This window comes from Leptodactylus fuscus, chromosome 1 (assembly GCF_031893055.1).
Source record: "Leptodactylus fuscus isolate aLepFus1 chromosome 1, aLepFus1.hap2, whole genome shotgun sequence".
Classification (NCBI taxonomy): Eukaryota; Metazoa; Chordata; class Amphibia; order Anura; family Leptodactylidae; genus Leptodactylus; species Leptodactylus fuscus.
This window is the reverse complement of record NC_134265.1, coordinates 213,298,607-213,316,384: the sequence shown is the minus strand read 5'-3', so window position 1 is coordinate 213,316,384 and position 17,778 is coordinate 213,298,607. Positions and strand designations below refer to the sequence as shown.

Sequence of the window (17,778 nt, the reverse complement as noted above, 5' to 3'; positions counted from 1 at the left end):
ATGAAGCGGACAGATGTGTGGACCTAGTCTCCAGCTGTGACGGATCGGATGCTATCCCTGACTCCTCTGTGTGATCTGAGTTATCCCTGATGTCAATCAGGGATTCTCTCAGAACACACAAGAGAGGGATTGTAAGGCTCACCATCGCATCTTCAGAGCTCACCCTCCTTGTGGACTCCTCAAACACCCGTAGGATGTCACAAAGGTCTCTCATCCATGGCCACTCATGGATGAGAAAATGAGGCAGCTGACTTTGTGGCACCCTAGGGTTTTGTAGCTGGTATTCCATCAAAGGTCTCTGCTGCTCAACCACTCTACTCAACATCTGAAACGTTGAGTTCCAGCGTGTGGGTACGTCGCACAAAAGCCGGTGTTGTGGCACATGCAGGCTTGCTGGAGAGATTTTAAGCTAGCAGCGGCTACTGTCGACTTGCGAAAGTGGGCGCACATGCGCCACACTTTCACCAGTAGCTCCGGAACATTGGGGTAGCTCTTTAGGAAACGTTGCATCACTAGGTTGAAGACGTGGGCCAGGCATGGAACATGTTGGAGTCCGGCAAGCTCCAGAGATGCTACCAGGTTCCGGCCGTTATCACAAACGACCATGCCTGGGCCCAGGTGCAGCGGCTCAAACCATATTGCCGTCTCATCGAGGAGGGCATCCCTCACCTCGGAGGCAGTGTGCTGTCTGTCCACCAAGCTGATCAGCTTCAGCACGGCCTGCTGACGTCTACCAACGCCAGTGCTGCAACGTTTCCAACTCGTAGCTGGGGTTAATCTAAAAGCGGAGGAGGAGGCGGTAGCAGAGGAGGAGGCGGTGGCGGAGGCGGTGGAGGAGGAGGAGGGTGTTCTTCTCGTGTCCCTGCCAGGAATGTTAGGCGGGGAGACGAGGTACACCGGGCCAGTTTGGGAAGCAGTCCCAGCCTCAACTACATTCACCCAGTGTGCCGTCAGTGAAATGTAGCGTCCCTGTCTGCATGCACTTGTCCACGCGTCGGTGGTCAAGTGGACCTTTGTGCAAAGCGCGGAACTAAGGGCCCGCCTGATGTTGAGTGACACGTGCTGGTGCAAGGCGGGGACGGCACACCGGGAGAAGTAGTGACGGCTAGGGACGGCATAGCGAGGTGCCGCAGTTGCCATCAGGTCCAGGAAGGCGGGAGTTTCAACAAGCCAGATCGCCAACATCTCCTGGGCCAGCAGTTTAGCGATGTTGACGTTCAAGGCTTGCGCGTGTGGGTGGTTAGCGGTGTATTTCTGCCGCCGCTCCAATGTCTGAGAGATGGTGGGTTGTTGTAAAGAAGCGCCTGATGGTGCCTTTGATGGTGCAGGAGAAGGAGATAAGACAGGAACAGGGGAGGATGAGGAAGAAGTCAACAAACTGGCGGAGGCAGATGAAGTGGTGTCCTGGCTCGTCCTCTGGAGTGCATCGCCAGCACTGTGAGCAGTGGCAGTGGCAGAGGCAGAGGCAGTGGCGTGAACGGCGGGCAGCCTTTGTCCTGCCATTGCTGCCTGCCACTGATTCCAGTGCTTGGATACCAAATGACGGCGCATTGAAGTGGTGGATAGGTTGCTCTTCTCAGAGCCCCTAATCAATTTCGAGAGGCAAATTGTGCAGACAACACTATATCTGTCCTCGGCACATTCCTTGAAAAAACTCCACACCTTCGAGAAACGTTCCCTCGAGGTGGGAGTTTTTCGGGGCTGGAAACGAACTGGAACATCTTGGGAGATTCCGGGTGTGGCCTGGCTTCGCCTAAGCTGCTGACCTCTGCCTCTGCCTCTAGCTACCCTTTTTGGTGCTGCACCTGCCTCAACATCCACACTACTTTCCCCGCTTGACATCCCCCCTGTCCAGGTCGGGTCAGTGTCCTCATCATCCACCACTTCCTCTTCCAACTCCTGTCTCATCTCCTCCTCCCGCACAATGCGCATGTCAACTGGCTGCCCTGACGGCAACTGCGTCTCATCGTCGTCGATGAGGGTGAGTTGCTGGTCATCCACCACTAAATCGAACGGAGATGGAGGAGACTCTAGTGTTTGAGCATCTGGACACAGATGCTCGTCTGTTAGGTCCGTGGAATCGCGAAATGGAGGGGCAGGTTGAGGGACAATAAAAGGAGCGGAGAACAGCTCTGGGGAGCAGGGACAGTTGGGGTTATTGTTCTGGGAAGATTGGGAATTTTGGAAGGAAGGAGGACAAGACTGTTGGGTAATAGGAGGAGAGGAGGCAGAGGCTGACTGGCTGGTGGACAATGTGCTGTAAGCGTTATCCGACAGCCATTGCAAGACCTGTTCCTGGTTCTCGGGCCTACTAAGGTTTGTACCCTGCAGTTTAGTTAATGTGGCAAGCAACCCTGGCACTGTGGAGCGGCGCAATGCTTGCTGCCCCACAGGAATAGGCACGGGACGCCCTGTGGCTTCACCGCTACCTTGCTCCCCAGAACCATTCCCCCGACCTCGCCCACGGCCTCGTCCACGTCCCTTTCCGGGAGCCTTGCGCATTTTGAATTCCCAGGCAGAAAATGACACTATATGGCAGTAGCAAGACTTGAGGGTATTTGTAACCCCAATATATTCTTTGAATTCCCAATCAGAAACTGGCACTATATGGCAGTAGCAAGACTTGAGGGTATTTGTAACCCCAATATATTCTTTGAATTCCCAGTCAGAAACTGGCACTATATGGCAGTGGCAAGACTTGAGGGTATTTGTAACCCCAATATATTCTTTGAATTCCCAGTCAGAAACTGGCACTATATGGCAGTAGCAAGACTTGAGGGTATTTGTAACCCCAATATATTCTTTGAATTCCCAGTCAGAAACTGGCACTATATGGCAGTGGCAAGACTTGAGGGTATTTGTAACCCCTATATATTCTTTGAATTCCCAGTTAGAAACTGGCACTATATGGCAGTGGCAAGACTTGAGGATATCTGTAACCCCTATATATTCTTTGAATTCCCAGTCAGAAACTGGCACTATATGGCAGTGGCAAGACTTGAGGGTATTTGTAACCCCTATATATTTGTTGAATTCCCAGTCAGAAACTGGCACTATATGGCAGTAGCAAGACTTGAGGGTATTTGTAACCCCAATATATTCTTTGAATTCCCAGTCAGAAACTGGCACTATATGGCAGTAACAAGACTTGAGGGTATTTGTAACCCCAATATATTCTTTGAATTCCCAGTCAGAAACTGGCACTATATGGCAGTGGCAAGACTTGAGGGTATTTGTAACCGCTATATATTCTTTGAATTCCCAGTCAGAAACTGGCACTATATGGCAGTGGCAAGACTTGAGGGTATTTGTAACCCCTATATATTCTTTGAATTCCCAGTTAGAAACTGGCACTATATGGCAGTGGCAAGACTTGAGGATATCTGTAACCCCTATATATTCTTTGAATTCCCAGTCAGAAACTGGCACTATATGGCAGTGGCAAGACTTGAGGGTATTTGTAACCCCTATATATTTGTTGAATTCCCAGTCAGAAACTGGCACTATATGGCAGTAGCAAGACTTGAGGGTATTTGTAACCCCAATATATTCTTTGAATTCCCAGTCAGAAACTGGCACTATATGGCAGTAACAAGACTTGAGGGTATTTGTAACCCCAATATATTCTTTGAATTCCCAGTCAGAAACTGGCACTATATGGCAGTGGCAAGACTTGAGGGTATTTGTAACCCCAATATATTCTTTGAATTCCCAGTCAGAAACTGGCACTATATGGCAGTGGCAAGACTTGAGGGTATTTGTAACCCCTATATATTTGTTGAATTCCCAGTCAGAAACTGGCACTATATGGCAGTAGCAAGACTTGAGGGTATTTGTAACCCCAATATATTCTTTGAATTCCCAGTCAGAAACTGGCACTATATGGCAGTGGCAAGACTTGAGGGTATTTGTAACCCCAATATATTCTTTGAATTCCCAGTCAGAAACTGGCACTATATGGCAGTAGCAAGACTTGAGGGTATTTGTAACCCCAATATATTCTTTGAATTCCCAGTCAGAAACTGGCACTATATGGCAGTAGCAAGACTTGAGGGTATTTGTAACCCCAATATATTCTTTGAATTCCCAGTCAGAAACTGGCACTATATGGCAGTGGCAAGACTTGAGGGTATTTGTGACCCCAATATATTCTTTGAATTCCCAGTCAGAAACTGACACTATATGGCAGTGGCAAGACTTGAGGGTATTTGTAACCCCTATATATTCTTTGAATTCCCAGTCAGAAACTGGTACTATATGGCAGTAGCAAGACTTGAGGGTATTTGTAACCCCAATATATTCTTTGAATTCCCAGTCAGAAACTGGCACTATATGGCAGTGGCAAGACTTGAGGGTATTTGTAACCCCAATATATTCTTTGAATTCCCAGTCAGACAATGGCACTATATGGCAGTAGCAAAAATAGTGGGTGTATATAGCCCCAATTCTATTGCTAGGGGACTTCCAGTGTATTTCTGGGGTGAAGGTGGGGGGGCACACCGTTTGAACGTGGATCGGGGGTGTATATATAGGGTATACGGGAATACACTGTCAGTGTATTCCATTCAGGATCCTGGGAAAACTGGGTTGTGGCGATTGAGCCCGTCAGTGCCACGTTACACTGACAAGCTTCTCCCTGGAATTTAGCTCTTACAAGAGCTGTTGGTTATCGTCTGCTTCCTATCCTATTCTACCACTGCCTACCAGAATCTAAGCCCTAGCTAAATGGACGGAAACCTCTGTCCCCGGTGAATTGCAAGCTCAGAATGACGCGAACCTGGGCGGCGCTGTTCTTTTAAATCAGAGGTCACATACCCTGCGCTGTTATTGGAGCAAAAAAGGCACCAGGGAAGGTGGGAGGGGAATCGAGTAATGGCGCACTTTACCACGCGGTGTTCGATTCGATTCGAACATGGCGAACAGCCTAATATCCGATCGAACATGTGTTCGATAGAACACTGTTCGCTCTTCTCTAGTGCCAATACTTTTGGCCAACACTGTATACAGATTTTACCAAAAAATATACTTACATTTGGCTGAATTGCTGGGTGCACAGGACATGGGAGGAAACTTCTGTGCAGCTCTGCCTAGCAGTATAGAAAGCACTGACATTGCTCAGGACTTCTCCCCTCACACTCCGATGCTGAGGAGGAGGGGCTGCACAGGAAGCTGCTAAGTGTGGGGAAACTTTTACAAGAAGCGATCTGCAGCTGGTGATGATTTCTCTGCTGCCAATCTAGTCCTAATGGTAGGGAAACTATGGGGCCCCTGAGGGTGTGGGGGCCCTGCAACCACCCCTCGTATAACCCATACAATTGTATAGACCTCTTGCACCTGGATAGATAGAAGCGATAGTACTTCAATTAGCTCTAAAGACATCAAGGCACGCCTCTAGGGGAGGTTGATAGGCAGGACTGTTAGAGTGTAGTGATTGGTTGTCCACCGGCCGTGTCATCGAAAGGGGGCAGAGCCTCAACACATTATTTAAGTTCACGAATGCACAGGCTCGATATCAGCTAATTTAAATACTGGGGCATACCATCAATGCTTCAGGTTGTTACTGCAAACTTGTTAGTGCTGGGGAGATTACATAGAGCACAACAGGATGAGTAGGGAATGAATCTGCTCTGATGAACCTGTGTTATAGCAGGTGAAACGAGTTGAACAAGAGCCAGATTAGCATAGTGACATTCAGTGCATATCGGAGCTGCGCTAGCAGCAAGGCTATATTGATATCGGTATGCTGGGGCCATGAGTCAGCGGGCTCCTGGCCATAGTTACCGCTACCTCTATACAGCAGCTGATGATATCTTTAAGCTGCATGTTGTAGATTGGGTTGGAGCTGTATTATCATTAGCTCTCTGTCCTTGAGGTTAGCGTTTGATCTAAATAGGAGCCTATATCTAATGTAGATCTGCTTGCCACTTATCCACTCCTTAACCCCTCTAATAAAATCCATTGTATAAATTTAGGTTGGTGGTTATTATCGCTTCTACCTATCCAGGTGCAATAGGAAGAATTGTATACGAAGGGTGGTTGAGGACGACAGTGTGCAGATCTTGAGTTGGAGTATGAGGTTATTCTCCTTATAGACATTTATAGAATCATTGTCAATCTATGTGGTTACGGATATCTGGGTGTGATTATGCCCAGCACTATCTTTTAGTAATTGTTAGGGTTGGGGGTACAATTGAGCCCTTCCCTGGGTACGTTCTCATTCTTGGCCAACTAACAGGGGGTTATACTGGCATGGTTGGTGTGCTGAGTACAATGTGGCCTTTCAATTGAAGGGTAATTCCTCCAGGCACTATTGAACCGATACTAAACTGAGACTAGTGTTCATCAGTTGTTGCTTATTGGTATCTCAGTAGATCTAGCGATTGTGAAGGAGGAGGAATTTCAAGAAGCACATATATACCAGCACACACATGAATTACCTTTGGGCCGGAATATGATGCATTTTATGGAATTGGGTTTTTAGAAAATTATTAATAAAGGTTATATTTTAGAATTATCATCCAGTCTGTGAATCATGCTTCATACAATACCACTGAATAATATTTGTAGTGATACACACATGCCAAACTAAGTGAAGACCCAGAGGAGGAAAAAAAACAAAAAACAAAACACTGAAATAAGGAGAGTAAAGGGAAGAGACAACATATGTAATTTGTACTTGTGATATGCAACACTTTCGGCGTCATACAGTCTATAGGTATATGTCATGTTGGATTATCACTTTACTTCCGTTTTGTCAGCAGTATATCAACTTTTGAGTGGAAATAATAAGTAACATATTAGAAAAAATGTCATGCTTTCCAGAAATGTGTAGCCTTTAAAATATTCAGCGTTCAAAGTCATATAGATAAAGTAAGTGCATAGTCACCTTTGTTTTGATCCAAGAACTCTTCTGTAAAAATTGGTACATCAAAAGTTGAAAAAATGTCACTCTGAGACTCTCCAGCCTGAAAAGATACATATTATGGTTTAGGTAAAACTTTTGTCAAAAGAGCTTCAATATATGATCCTCAACACCTTCAAGAATCCCATGAACTGTAAAAAATGGCATTTTAGTGCTGTGATACAGAGAGATAGTCACAGTGCAGAGGGATCTACCCTATTCTCATTAGCACAAGGAAGTACAAGAAGCAATGGGATGAAACTAAAGGGAAAGAGATACAGATTAGACATTAGGAAAAACTTTCTGACAGTGAGGGTAGTGAGAGAGTGGAATAGGCTGCCACGGGAGGTGGTGGGCGCTCCATCAATGGAAATCTTCAAGCGGAATCTGGATAAACATATAGCTGGGATGATTTAGGAAAACCTGCACTCGCAGGGGGTTGGACCCGATGGCCCTTGAGGTCCCTTCCAACTCTACCATAAGTAAGTAAGTAAGTAAGTAAGAGATGAGTCATTAGTAGGGTTGAGCCGATCTTGAAATTTCAGGAACGTTTTTAAAATCCAATTTCCGATCATTTTCCATTCGAACCCGATCCCAATGCATCCCAGGCATCACTCATGTCTCCCCTCCCAGTACCCGCCCACACTCTCCTTCTCTATAATACTAGTCTAGGTAGATGGGGACGGGGCGCAGGGTGCTCTGAAGCCACATGAAGGACAGAGGACCGGACCAGCAGAGGGCAGCCGCAGCACTTCTGAGCAGGTAAGTTGAGCGAAGTTCATGAGTAGATAGATTTTACTGTACATTGACTTGTCTAGTAGATAGACAAGTCAATGTACAGTAGTATCTATCTACTCGTGAACTTGCCTCGTCGTCCTCACAGCAGCGCAACACACAGTGATTTACCGCAGCCTGCCACTCTTCTGCTTCGTCCCTGTTTTACGGTATATTCAGCTGAGTACACGGTAAAACAAGGACGAAGCAGAAGAGTGGCAGGCTGTGGTAAATCCATAGGAATGAATGGACGCAGCCAGCACGCAAGGAGTTAAGCGGCCGGACGCTTACATTCATTCCTATGGGTGCTAAGTTTTTCCCACAATGATTGGCCAGTAGCCAAACATTGTGGGAAATAAGCCCCGATCTTGATCCCGCCCGAAAAGATCGGGATCGGAATTCTGATCGCGATCATGAAATTTTCTCGATCGCCAATCTGAATCCGATCTTTTCCGATTCCGATCGCTCAACCCTAGTCATTAGCAGCATCAGCCTCTCTGCTCTCACACACAGAGAACAGCAGAGGGTGCTCACTGACACCTCCGAAGTGCATGGTGGAGGCTAGTACCAATCCATTTGGGTTAACAAATATATAAAATTTATAAAGCTCATTTCATGTTATCCTACGAACCCTGGTACTCACGGGTGGTGAGTGGAAGGTAAGAGGAGTGGTCACAGGTAGGCCAAGTCGCCTACAGCTAATTTACATTTCAAAACCAGCAGCAGTTCAAAAACACAGAACAGATGCAAATCTTTCAATTATACCTTATCTATGTGGTTTGACTTAAGAACTGATACAACACAAAACACACATTTGTAATGTGGTTTTCTCACAATGGACTCAAAGCACACTCTAGCAGTTAACTAATCCATATATTGCGATATACTATATACAGCAAAGGTGTTATTTGCCCTGAAAAGGCAAGATGAAGAGTTTTATGTTTTGAGTGTAGGTAATGCAGTTCAGAGAATGAGGGTTGCATGCAGGGGTTAACCTAGCTCTATGAAAAGGTGCCCCCTTCACCCAAAATAAAAAATAAAATAAAAAAATACTGGTACCCAACCTAGCTATATTTGGATGTGTGATGGGATCCCTAAATTAAAATTGTAGGACAGCCCCCCATTTGAAGAACAAAATATCCCCCTATTTGGGGATAGTGTACATTGCAAAGTACACTGCCCACTTTGTTGGCCTCCTCACAGTACACAACCCCCTTTTTTGTTACCCTCCTATGGTACATGAACACCCTTATTTGGTACCCACACAGAATATGACTCCTCCCTTTTGGCCTTCCCAAGGTATATGATCCCATTTTTTTTGTCTCCCCCCCCCCCCACAATATATGACCCCCCCCCCCCCCCCCCGAAAAAAAATATGACCCCCTTTTTTGGCCACCCACCAGTATATGACCGTCTTTTTTTAGCTCTCCACCAATATTTATCTATATATTTACTCTCCATGCTCCTCATAGTCAGAAAATACTCTGACGCTAGCAGATTAACCCCTTGGATGCCATGATCAATAGCGATCACCGCATCCGGGGAGTATGGGGGTTAAGATCGCTCCGCAACCAACCCTCAGATCTCCCATGACGAAATTGCAGAACAAAAGGGTTGTCATGGCAGCCAGAAGGCCAGCAGCAACCTCCTGACTTCCGCTTTTCATAACACATAGGGAACCTATGCTCGATGTGCTGAAATACAATGAATATTCCCTTGTGGGAAAGGTAAAGAATAAAATAATAAAAAGTTTAAAAGCCCAACTTTTCATTTAAAAAAACAAATGTAAACAAAAAAAATAAATAAAGGTAATTATGGTGATAGGCAGACCCTTAACCCTTTCACTATCAAGCACGTAGCTCTACGTCCTCCCAAGGTGGCACATTAGTAGCGGAGGACATAGCTACTACGTCCTCCCTACTAAGGCCAATAACTCTGGACTGTATCAACATATCTTGATACTTTAAAATGCATTTTAAAGAGGAGAATCTCATCTTTAACCCCTTCCCGACATCCGCCGTAATAGTGCGGCGCTGCATGTACGGCGGCTGCAAGGTGTGCACGCAGAACCTGTTTGCGCACCATGCCCTGCGGGTGTCAGCCGTATTTTACGGCCCTGTAACACCCGCGGTCAGAACCGGGTCCGATCGTGGGTGTTAACCCCTGAGATGCCGGGGTTTCAGTATACAATGGTGCTGATCGCCCCGCCAACCCCCACCCCACCCCCGCCGATTTCGGGGGTGCCAATGTTCGTCTGATCAGTGACCCCAGGTCTGCCCCATCACTTACCCCCCTCCTCGTACCTGGTTGATCCTGCCCAAAAGGAAACTGTCATCACTGCTTCAATCCCCCATGGGGATAGAAAAAAAAAAGTAAAAATAAAAAAGTTTAACTAAGTTTAAAATACATTAGAAATAAATAAAGTCCCAAAAATCATTTTTTCCCCATATAAAATGTTTTATTATGTAAAATAAAGATAAAGAAAAATAGAAAAAAAACATTACATATTTGGTATCACTGCGTCCGTAATAACCTGAACAATAAAATTAAAACATTATTTAACCCGAACGGCGAACGTCATAAAAAAAACGTAGAAAACCACACAAGATAATCATTATTCACCACCTTTCCCTTACAAAATGTTCAATAAAAAGTAATCAAATGGTCAGATAAAAACCAAAATGGTACCAATAAAAAGCAGGTCATCCCGCAAAAAAAAAAATAAGCCCTCAACCAGCTCTGTCTAGCGAAAAATAAAAATGTTATGCCTTTCAGAAGATGGCGATGCAAAAATAATTGATTTTTTTCCCTAAATAGAATTTTATGCTGTACAAATAGCAACGCATTAAAAAATAATATAAATGAGGTATCGCCGTAACCTTCCCGACCCACAGAATAAGGATAACATGTTACTTATGCTGTACGCTGCACGGGAAAAAAAATAAATGCTAAAAAGCAATACCAGAATTGATGTTTCCTTTTACATCCCACCCAGAAAGAGTTAATAAAATGTAGTCAATAGGTTACAGGCACCCCAAAATGGTGGCATTGAAAAGTACATCTAATACCGCAAACACCAAGCCCTCATATGGCCACATTGCCAGAAAATAAAAATAAAAATCTAGATACTGTAGAAAGCTCAGGTATAGACAGGACAGGGGTTGGATGAAATGTAAACTTTATTCATGACTTTGTGTGTATGTTGTGTACGTGTTTCGTGCGACTTTTTTTTGGCGCTGTGACCTGGACAATGGTAAACGTCTGGGTCACAGCGCCAATAAACTTCCTGGTTATATTCAGGAGGTATAACATAAGAATACCCCACTAGTAAAGCTCAGGGGGGAATTACTTTATCCCTGTATGTGACAATCAGAGACAAATGTATAGTATGCGCTCTGATTGGCAGGAGAATCTGGATTTTGGATTTTCTTTAACACCCGCCTCTTTAACTCCTAATATCTTGCAGTTTTTTGGAAAGTACATTTTGTTTGCAGAAAGGGATTGCTTGATCCGCACTTTAGTGGCAAATTTTAATTTGTGTCCAATTTTTGCTAGCAATCTCTGTTTGTCACAACTTTGCATGAAGATGGTTGTATATATAAACTATTAAATTGCGTTTTTATATACGGTATGCTGTGTATTCTTGAAAAAGTTAGATTTTGGTATCAGTCACAGTTTGCAAGGTGCAGTATAGATTTTTAACATATATTAGTAAATAACAGCAAAATCCTGCCTGTATTAAGGTTTTTGGGAGTCTGAGCTCTTGTTGTAGTTGATGTTTGCGGTACATATAATACATATACACATTGTCTACACCTTAAGCCATTATTTTAAATGTATTTTGTATATGAATCTGAGATTGAACATGAGTTTTAGGTGCAAATATGTGTTTTACGCATTTTTTCAAAAAATTATTTTTGTTTGTCACAAAGTTGTATGAAGGTGGATGTGGCTATTGATGATCCATTAAGACATTTGTAATCTTCAGGTTGTCTACTTTCAAGAAATAGATACGGGTTAGGGGTCCACTTACTTTTCATGGTGTGTAATCACTACATTTTATAGGATGATACTTTTTTAACATTTCCAGCTTCAAAGCAGATTTTTGTTCCTTCCACTTCTGGTAATTTTCTGAAGACTCGTGCATGCGGGTGTAGGCCATAGTGATATGAATGAACTCTACACATGTTGAACTCTTATTTTTAGGAGGTTTGGTGCATTTAATTTTTTTTTTGTTTTCCGCTTTTAGCAACTAATATACATTTATTTGCATTTTTTCATAAAACATTCACTTTAAATCAAAATTCCATGAAGGTGCCTGTTCATATATAGTACCAAGTGGCATTGAGACAATGCTGCAGGTGTCTACTTTAAGAAAATATAAAGGTATGGGGGGTTGGATGTTTTTTAATGTTGCAATTTAGGTTTGATTTGTCCATCTCAAAACTGTGAAAATTACTCTGGCTACTGGAGGTGCAAAATTTCCAGAGACCCTTGGCAGTGAAAGGGTTAAAGCTAATATTTAAGGATTCCATAATAACTGCTCCACAGGACTGATGCATAGCAAATATGGTGCCAATATTCAAAAAGTGGTCTAAAAGTGAGCCTGGAAACTATAGGCCAGTAAGTTTGAGCTCTGTGGTGGGTTTTCTAAGAGATGCTATCCTGGACTATCTCAATATAAATAATCTTATAACACCCAATCAGCATGGGTTAATAACGAATCGGTCCTGTCAAACTAATCAGATCAACTTGTATCAAGAAGTCAATTCTACACTGGACATGGGTAATGTGGTAGACATGGTGTATCTAGACGTTCCAAAGACTTTTAACACTGTACCACATAAAAGGTTGGTATTCAAAATGAGAATGCTGGGACTAGGGGAAAACATATGCATGTGGGTTCAAAATTGGCTCAGAGATATGAAACAGAGGGTGCTTGTTAATGGTAAGTACTCAGACTGGGTCAGAGTCACCAGTGGGGTCCTCTACAGTTTATATGTTTATTAACCGCTTAAGGACAAAGCCCAAAAGTGCCTTAAGGACCAGGCCTCTTTTTTCAAAACTGACATGTATCACTTTAAATGGCAATAACTTTGAGACACTATAACTTACACAAGTGATTTTCAGATTATTTTTTCGTAACACATTATACTCCATGTTAGTGGTAAACATTGATCAATATTTTTGGATTTACTTATTAAAAAAATGGGAAATTTGATGGAAATTTGGAAAAAATTGCAATTTTCAAAATGTGAAATTCTCTGCTTTTCAGTCAGATAGTTATACCACCCAAATACATGAATAAATATTATCTACCATATCTCTGCTTTATATTGGCATCATCTTTTGATTGTCTTTTAATTTATTTTGGACATTACAAGGCTTACAAGTGGAACAGCGATTTTCCAGAATTACAAGAAAATTCTCCAAACTAATTTTTTAGGGACCACTTCAGTTCTGAAAGGAATTATAAAGGACTGTATAATAGAAACCCCCCAAATCACCCCATTTTCAAAACTGCATCCCTCAAATTATTCAAAACAGCATTTGGGATGTTTGTTAACCTTTTAAGCATTTCATAAGAATAAAAATAATATGGAGGTGAAATTTAGACATTTCATTTTTTTTCACTAGTACATTTATTCAGACCTAAAATTAACACATTCACAAAGGGTTAAAGGAGAAAATGCATCTGACAGTTTGTTATGCAATTTCACCTGAGCATAGAAATACCCCACATGTGGGTGTAAACTGATTTTTTAGCAGACGGCAGTGCCTGGAAAGGGAAGGAGCGGCACTGGGGGTATGAAAAGCAGATTGTGCTGGAATAGTTTTAGGTGCCTTGTCTCATTTGCAGAGCCCCTAGAGTACCAAAACAGGAAACTCCCCAAAAGTGACCCCATTTTGGAAACTAAACCCCTCACAGAATTCATCAAGGGATAGATTGAACATTTTGACCCTATAGCCGTTTCACAGATTTTACTAACCTTGGGATGTGTAAGCAAAAAATTACTGAAATGTCCCTTTATCCACAAAGTTTTCATTTTCACAAGGGGTTAAAGGAAAAAAGCCCCCCCACAGTTTGTTAAACAATTGCTCATGAACGCGGAAATACCCCATATGTGGCCGTAATCTGCTGTATGGGTACATGGTGGGGCTTGGAATGGAAAGAGCGCTATTCGGATTTTGGAGATTTAGATGTTTGGAATCTGGACGCCATGTCATGTTTGTCATGAGCCTGTAAGATACCAGAAAAGTGGAATTCCCAAATAGTGACCCATTTTGAAAACTGCACCCCTGAAAGAATTTACCAGTGGGTGTAGTGAACATTAGTATTGCAGACAGGAATGCACAGCAGATAGTGAAAAGTGAATATGTAAGTGGTGCCGAGGACATTGCAAACACCAAATTCCCTACTATGTCCCAGTAGCTCCTATGATTGGGAGAGTCACTCTAGGGGTCACTTCTGGTGTATTTTCCCTTGTAAGCTCTAAATCTGGGGTGTCCCCTGATATTCATTCGCTCAGCTTATATATTCCCTTCCTGCCGCAGCCATGTTTGTTATAACGATATGGTGATTTGGGGTTTTTTTGTCCTCACATTACTAGATGCTATATTTTTCTTAATTTTCTGGTGACGTGGCCATATAAGGGCTTGTTGTTTGCTGGATGAGATGTATTTTGTAATTACACCATTATTGGGTGCCTACAACTTATAGAATAAATTTTATTAACTCTTTCTTGGTGGATTAAAAAAAACAGCAATTCTGGCATAGCTTTTTACCTTTTCATTTTTTTTCGCCGTGCAGCGTACAGTATAAGTAACATGTTATCTTTATTCTGCGGGTTGGTATGATTAGGGCGATACCTCATTTATATTATATTTTTATGTGTTAGTAATTCTGCAGAACAAAAACACATTTGAGGACATAAATCAATGATTTTTGAATTGCCATCTTCTGAAATGTGTAATATTTTTATTTTTTGGTTTACAGAGTTGGTTGAAAGCTTATTTTTTTGTGGGACATCCTGTGCTTTCCATTGGTACTGTTTTGGGGGATGTATGACTTTTTGATCATTTTTTTTAACATTTTTTGTAAGGCAAAATGTGCAAAAAAACTTTATTTCTGGTGTTTTTATTCCCCGACGTTAAATATTGTTTCACTTTTATTGTACAGGTTGTTACGGACGTGGCAATACCAAACGTATTGTTTTTATTAATATTTTGGATTTTTTATGTAATGCATTTTGTATAAAAGAAGGGAGTTTGTGGGGTTTTATAACTGTTATTTATTTTTTTTTTACTTTTTTTTTTTGTATTTGTGCCTTAAGCACACCAGAACCAGCGATCAGAGAGGATCACTGGTTCTATACTAACTATAGACTTGCAATACACGTGTACTACAGTCTATAGAGGAAGCTAGCTATGCAGACGCATAGACTAGCTTCCTCTCGTTCTGGCAGGATGAACCAGGTACTTGGGGGTCTTAGCAGCCTGGGGGTCACTAGCCAGGCCCCAGGCTGCAATTTATAGCTGCTGGCACCACCCGATCTTGCCTCGGGGGGTGCCAGCAGCAACATAACGAAACCCTTTGGATGCATGACGCCGGCATCCAAGGGGTTAACCCCTCCTCCCTCCCAACGGAGCTCGGGATTAAGGAGCAGCATGTTAGCTGTAAATTACAGCTAACAGCGACTTCTTATGCCACCAGCTGCATTCTTTATAGCCGGCAAACCCCTAGGGTGTCATGATCGCTATTGATCATGGCACCTTAAGGGTTCAACAGCGGGGATCAGTGCAATCACCGTCCCTGCTGTTACAGAGGGAGCCTGGCTGTCAGATACAGCCAGGCTCCCATGGTGATCGTACGGGCTCTGCTTCTGAGCCCCAGCGATCACCATCACGTACAGGTACGTGGGAATGTGGGAACTATCCACATTCCCTGACGTTCCTGTACGTGATTTAGCGTAAAGGGATTAATGACCTGGTAGAGGGTTTACAGAGCAGAGTGTTCATATTTGCAAATGATACTAAACTCTGTAAAGGTAATTCAAAGATTAAATGAATACTAGAATATTACAGGGAGCTCTATGGAATCCGGAAGCATGAGACTCAGCAACTGAAAATTGGGTATTCATTTTGGTCAAAGAAATAAGATTATGTACTTAAAGGGGTTGGCCACTTTCAGACCAATATTGACAAACAAATGTATATATACAATTTTCCAATATACTTTCTGTATCAATTCCTCACGGTTTTCTAGATTTCAGCTTGCTGTCATTCATTCTGTCACTTCTAGAGGATAAAACTCTGACCATGGTCATGTGATTTACGGTCCATGGTCATGTGATGAGCATACAGGTGCTGCTTGTTACAGTCACAGAAAGTATATTGGAAAATTGTATATCTTTTTATTGTACATTTTTTTGTCAATATTGGTCTGAAGGTGGCCAACCCCTTTAATAGTAAAGTACTGGATAAGTCTGCCACTCAAAAAGACTTGGGGATTTTGGTGGACAGTAAGCTTATCTTTAGCGACCAGTGCCAGACAGTTGCCGCCAAGGTAAATAAGATTATGGGATGAATGAAATGAGACATAGAATCTCATGCCAAGAATATATGACTCTGTACAAAGCACTGGTATGGCTACACAGACGATCATGTGCAATTTTGGGCCCCAGTATACAAAAAAGACATAATTCATCTAAAGAGAGTGCAGAGAAGAGCAGCCAAGATTATTAGGGTAATGGGTACAGTGCAAAATTTCACCAGCAACATACAAAGGGATTTTTTACCGTAAAAACAAAAAGATAAGATAAGATAATCCTTTAAAAGTCCCACAGTGGGGAAATTTCAGTATGTTACAGCAGCATAGTAATACAGGTACAGGATAAAACACAGTAATATAATACAGACGTAGACACACATATGCTGAGAAAGGAAGATATACTAGGAGTCCATAGCAGCTAAGGAATGGAAAAGAAAGAAGGAAGACGTCATGGTCATCGTCATAATCATTAGTTCTCTGTGCGGAGTGATCTTCACTTGGTTTGATGTAGATTATACAGCCTGGTCGCGGTTGGAAGGAAGGACCTGCGATAGCGTTCCTTCTCACACTTGGGGTGAAGCAGACGGTCACTTACAGTGCTGCCAAGTCCCATCAAGGTCCCATACATGGGGTGGGATTTGTTCTCCCGCATGGAGGTCACCACAGACAGTATCCTTCTGTCACCCATCACCTGTACTGGGTCCAGGGGGCTCCCCAGGACAGAACTGGCCCTTCTGATCAGCCTGTCAAGTCTATTTCTGTCCCTGGTTGATATACTGCTCCCCCAGCAGGCCACACCGAAAAAGATGGCTGAAGCAACCACAGAGTTGAAGAAGGCCCTAAGAAGTGTCCTCTGGACTCCGAAGGCCCTCAGCCTCCTGAGCAGGTAGAGTCTGCTGTGGCTCTTTTTGTGCAGCGCCTCCAGGTGATCAGCCCAGTCTAGTTTATTATTGAGGAGCACGCCCAGATACTTATAGGTCCTGACTATCTCAATACATGTTCCTTGGATCTCCACCGGGGTCGGAGCACCTCTCCGTTTACTAAAGTCCACCACCAACTCCTTGGTCTTCCCAGCGTTAATCCTGAGCTGGTTCTGCTGGCATCATTCAACAAAATCCCGGTTTAAGTCTTCGTATTCCCTATCGTCGCCATCATTGATAAAGCCTACTATAGCAGAGTCATCGGAGTACTTCTGTAAGTAACAGCTGGATGAGTTGTGCCTAAAGTCAGCAGTGTACAGTGTGAAGAGAAATGGGGCAGGAACTGTACCTTGTGGTGCCCCCGTACTACAGATCACAGTTGGATCCAGTTGAACAGGTGATGGTCCACACCATGAAAGTTCAGCTTTTCCCTCAGTAGCCCTGGCTGAATGGTGTTGAACACACTTGAGAATTCAAAGAACATTATTCTCACAGTGTTCCTGGGTTTCTCTAGGTGAGAGAGAGCACTGTGAAGAAGGTGGATGATGGCGTCATCTACCCCATTGCCCGGCCAATAGGCAAACTGGAGGGGGTCCAGAGCGGGGCTCACTAGGGGGCGTAGGTGTGTCAGG

At 43.3% G+C, this 17,778-nt stretch overlaps 1 protein-coding gene across 3 annotated transcripts in view; it reads right to left on the bottom strand.

Moving 5' to 3' along the window:
* The window catches only part of HMG20B (high mobility group 20B), a 362,656-nt gene that overhangs the window by 123,013 nt on the left and 221,865 nt on the right, over positions 1-17,778 (bottom strand). For 2 of the 3 annotated variants that reach the window (XM_075283656.1, XM_075283657.1), the window contains exon 7: positions 6,887-6,965. The exons of the other annotated variant lie outside the window; for it this stretch is intronic. In XM_075283656.1, coding sequence (XP_075139757.1) covers positions 6,887-6,965 — 79 coding nt within the window. The remainder of the gene's footprint in view (positions 1-6,886; positions 6,966-17,778) is intronic. 3 annotated transcript variants of the gene reach the window in all.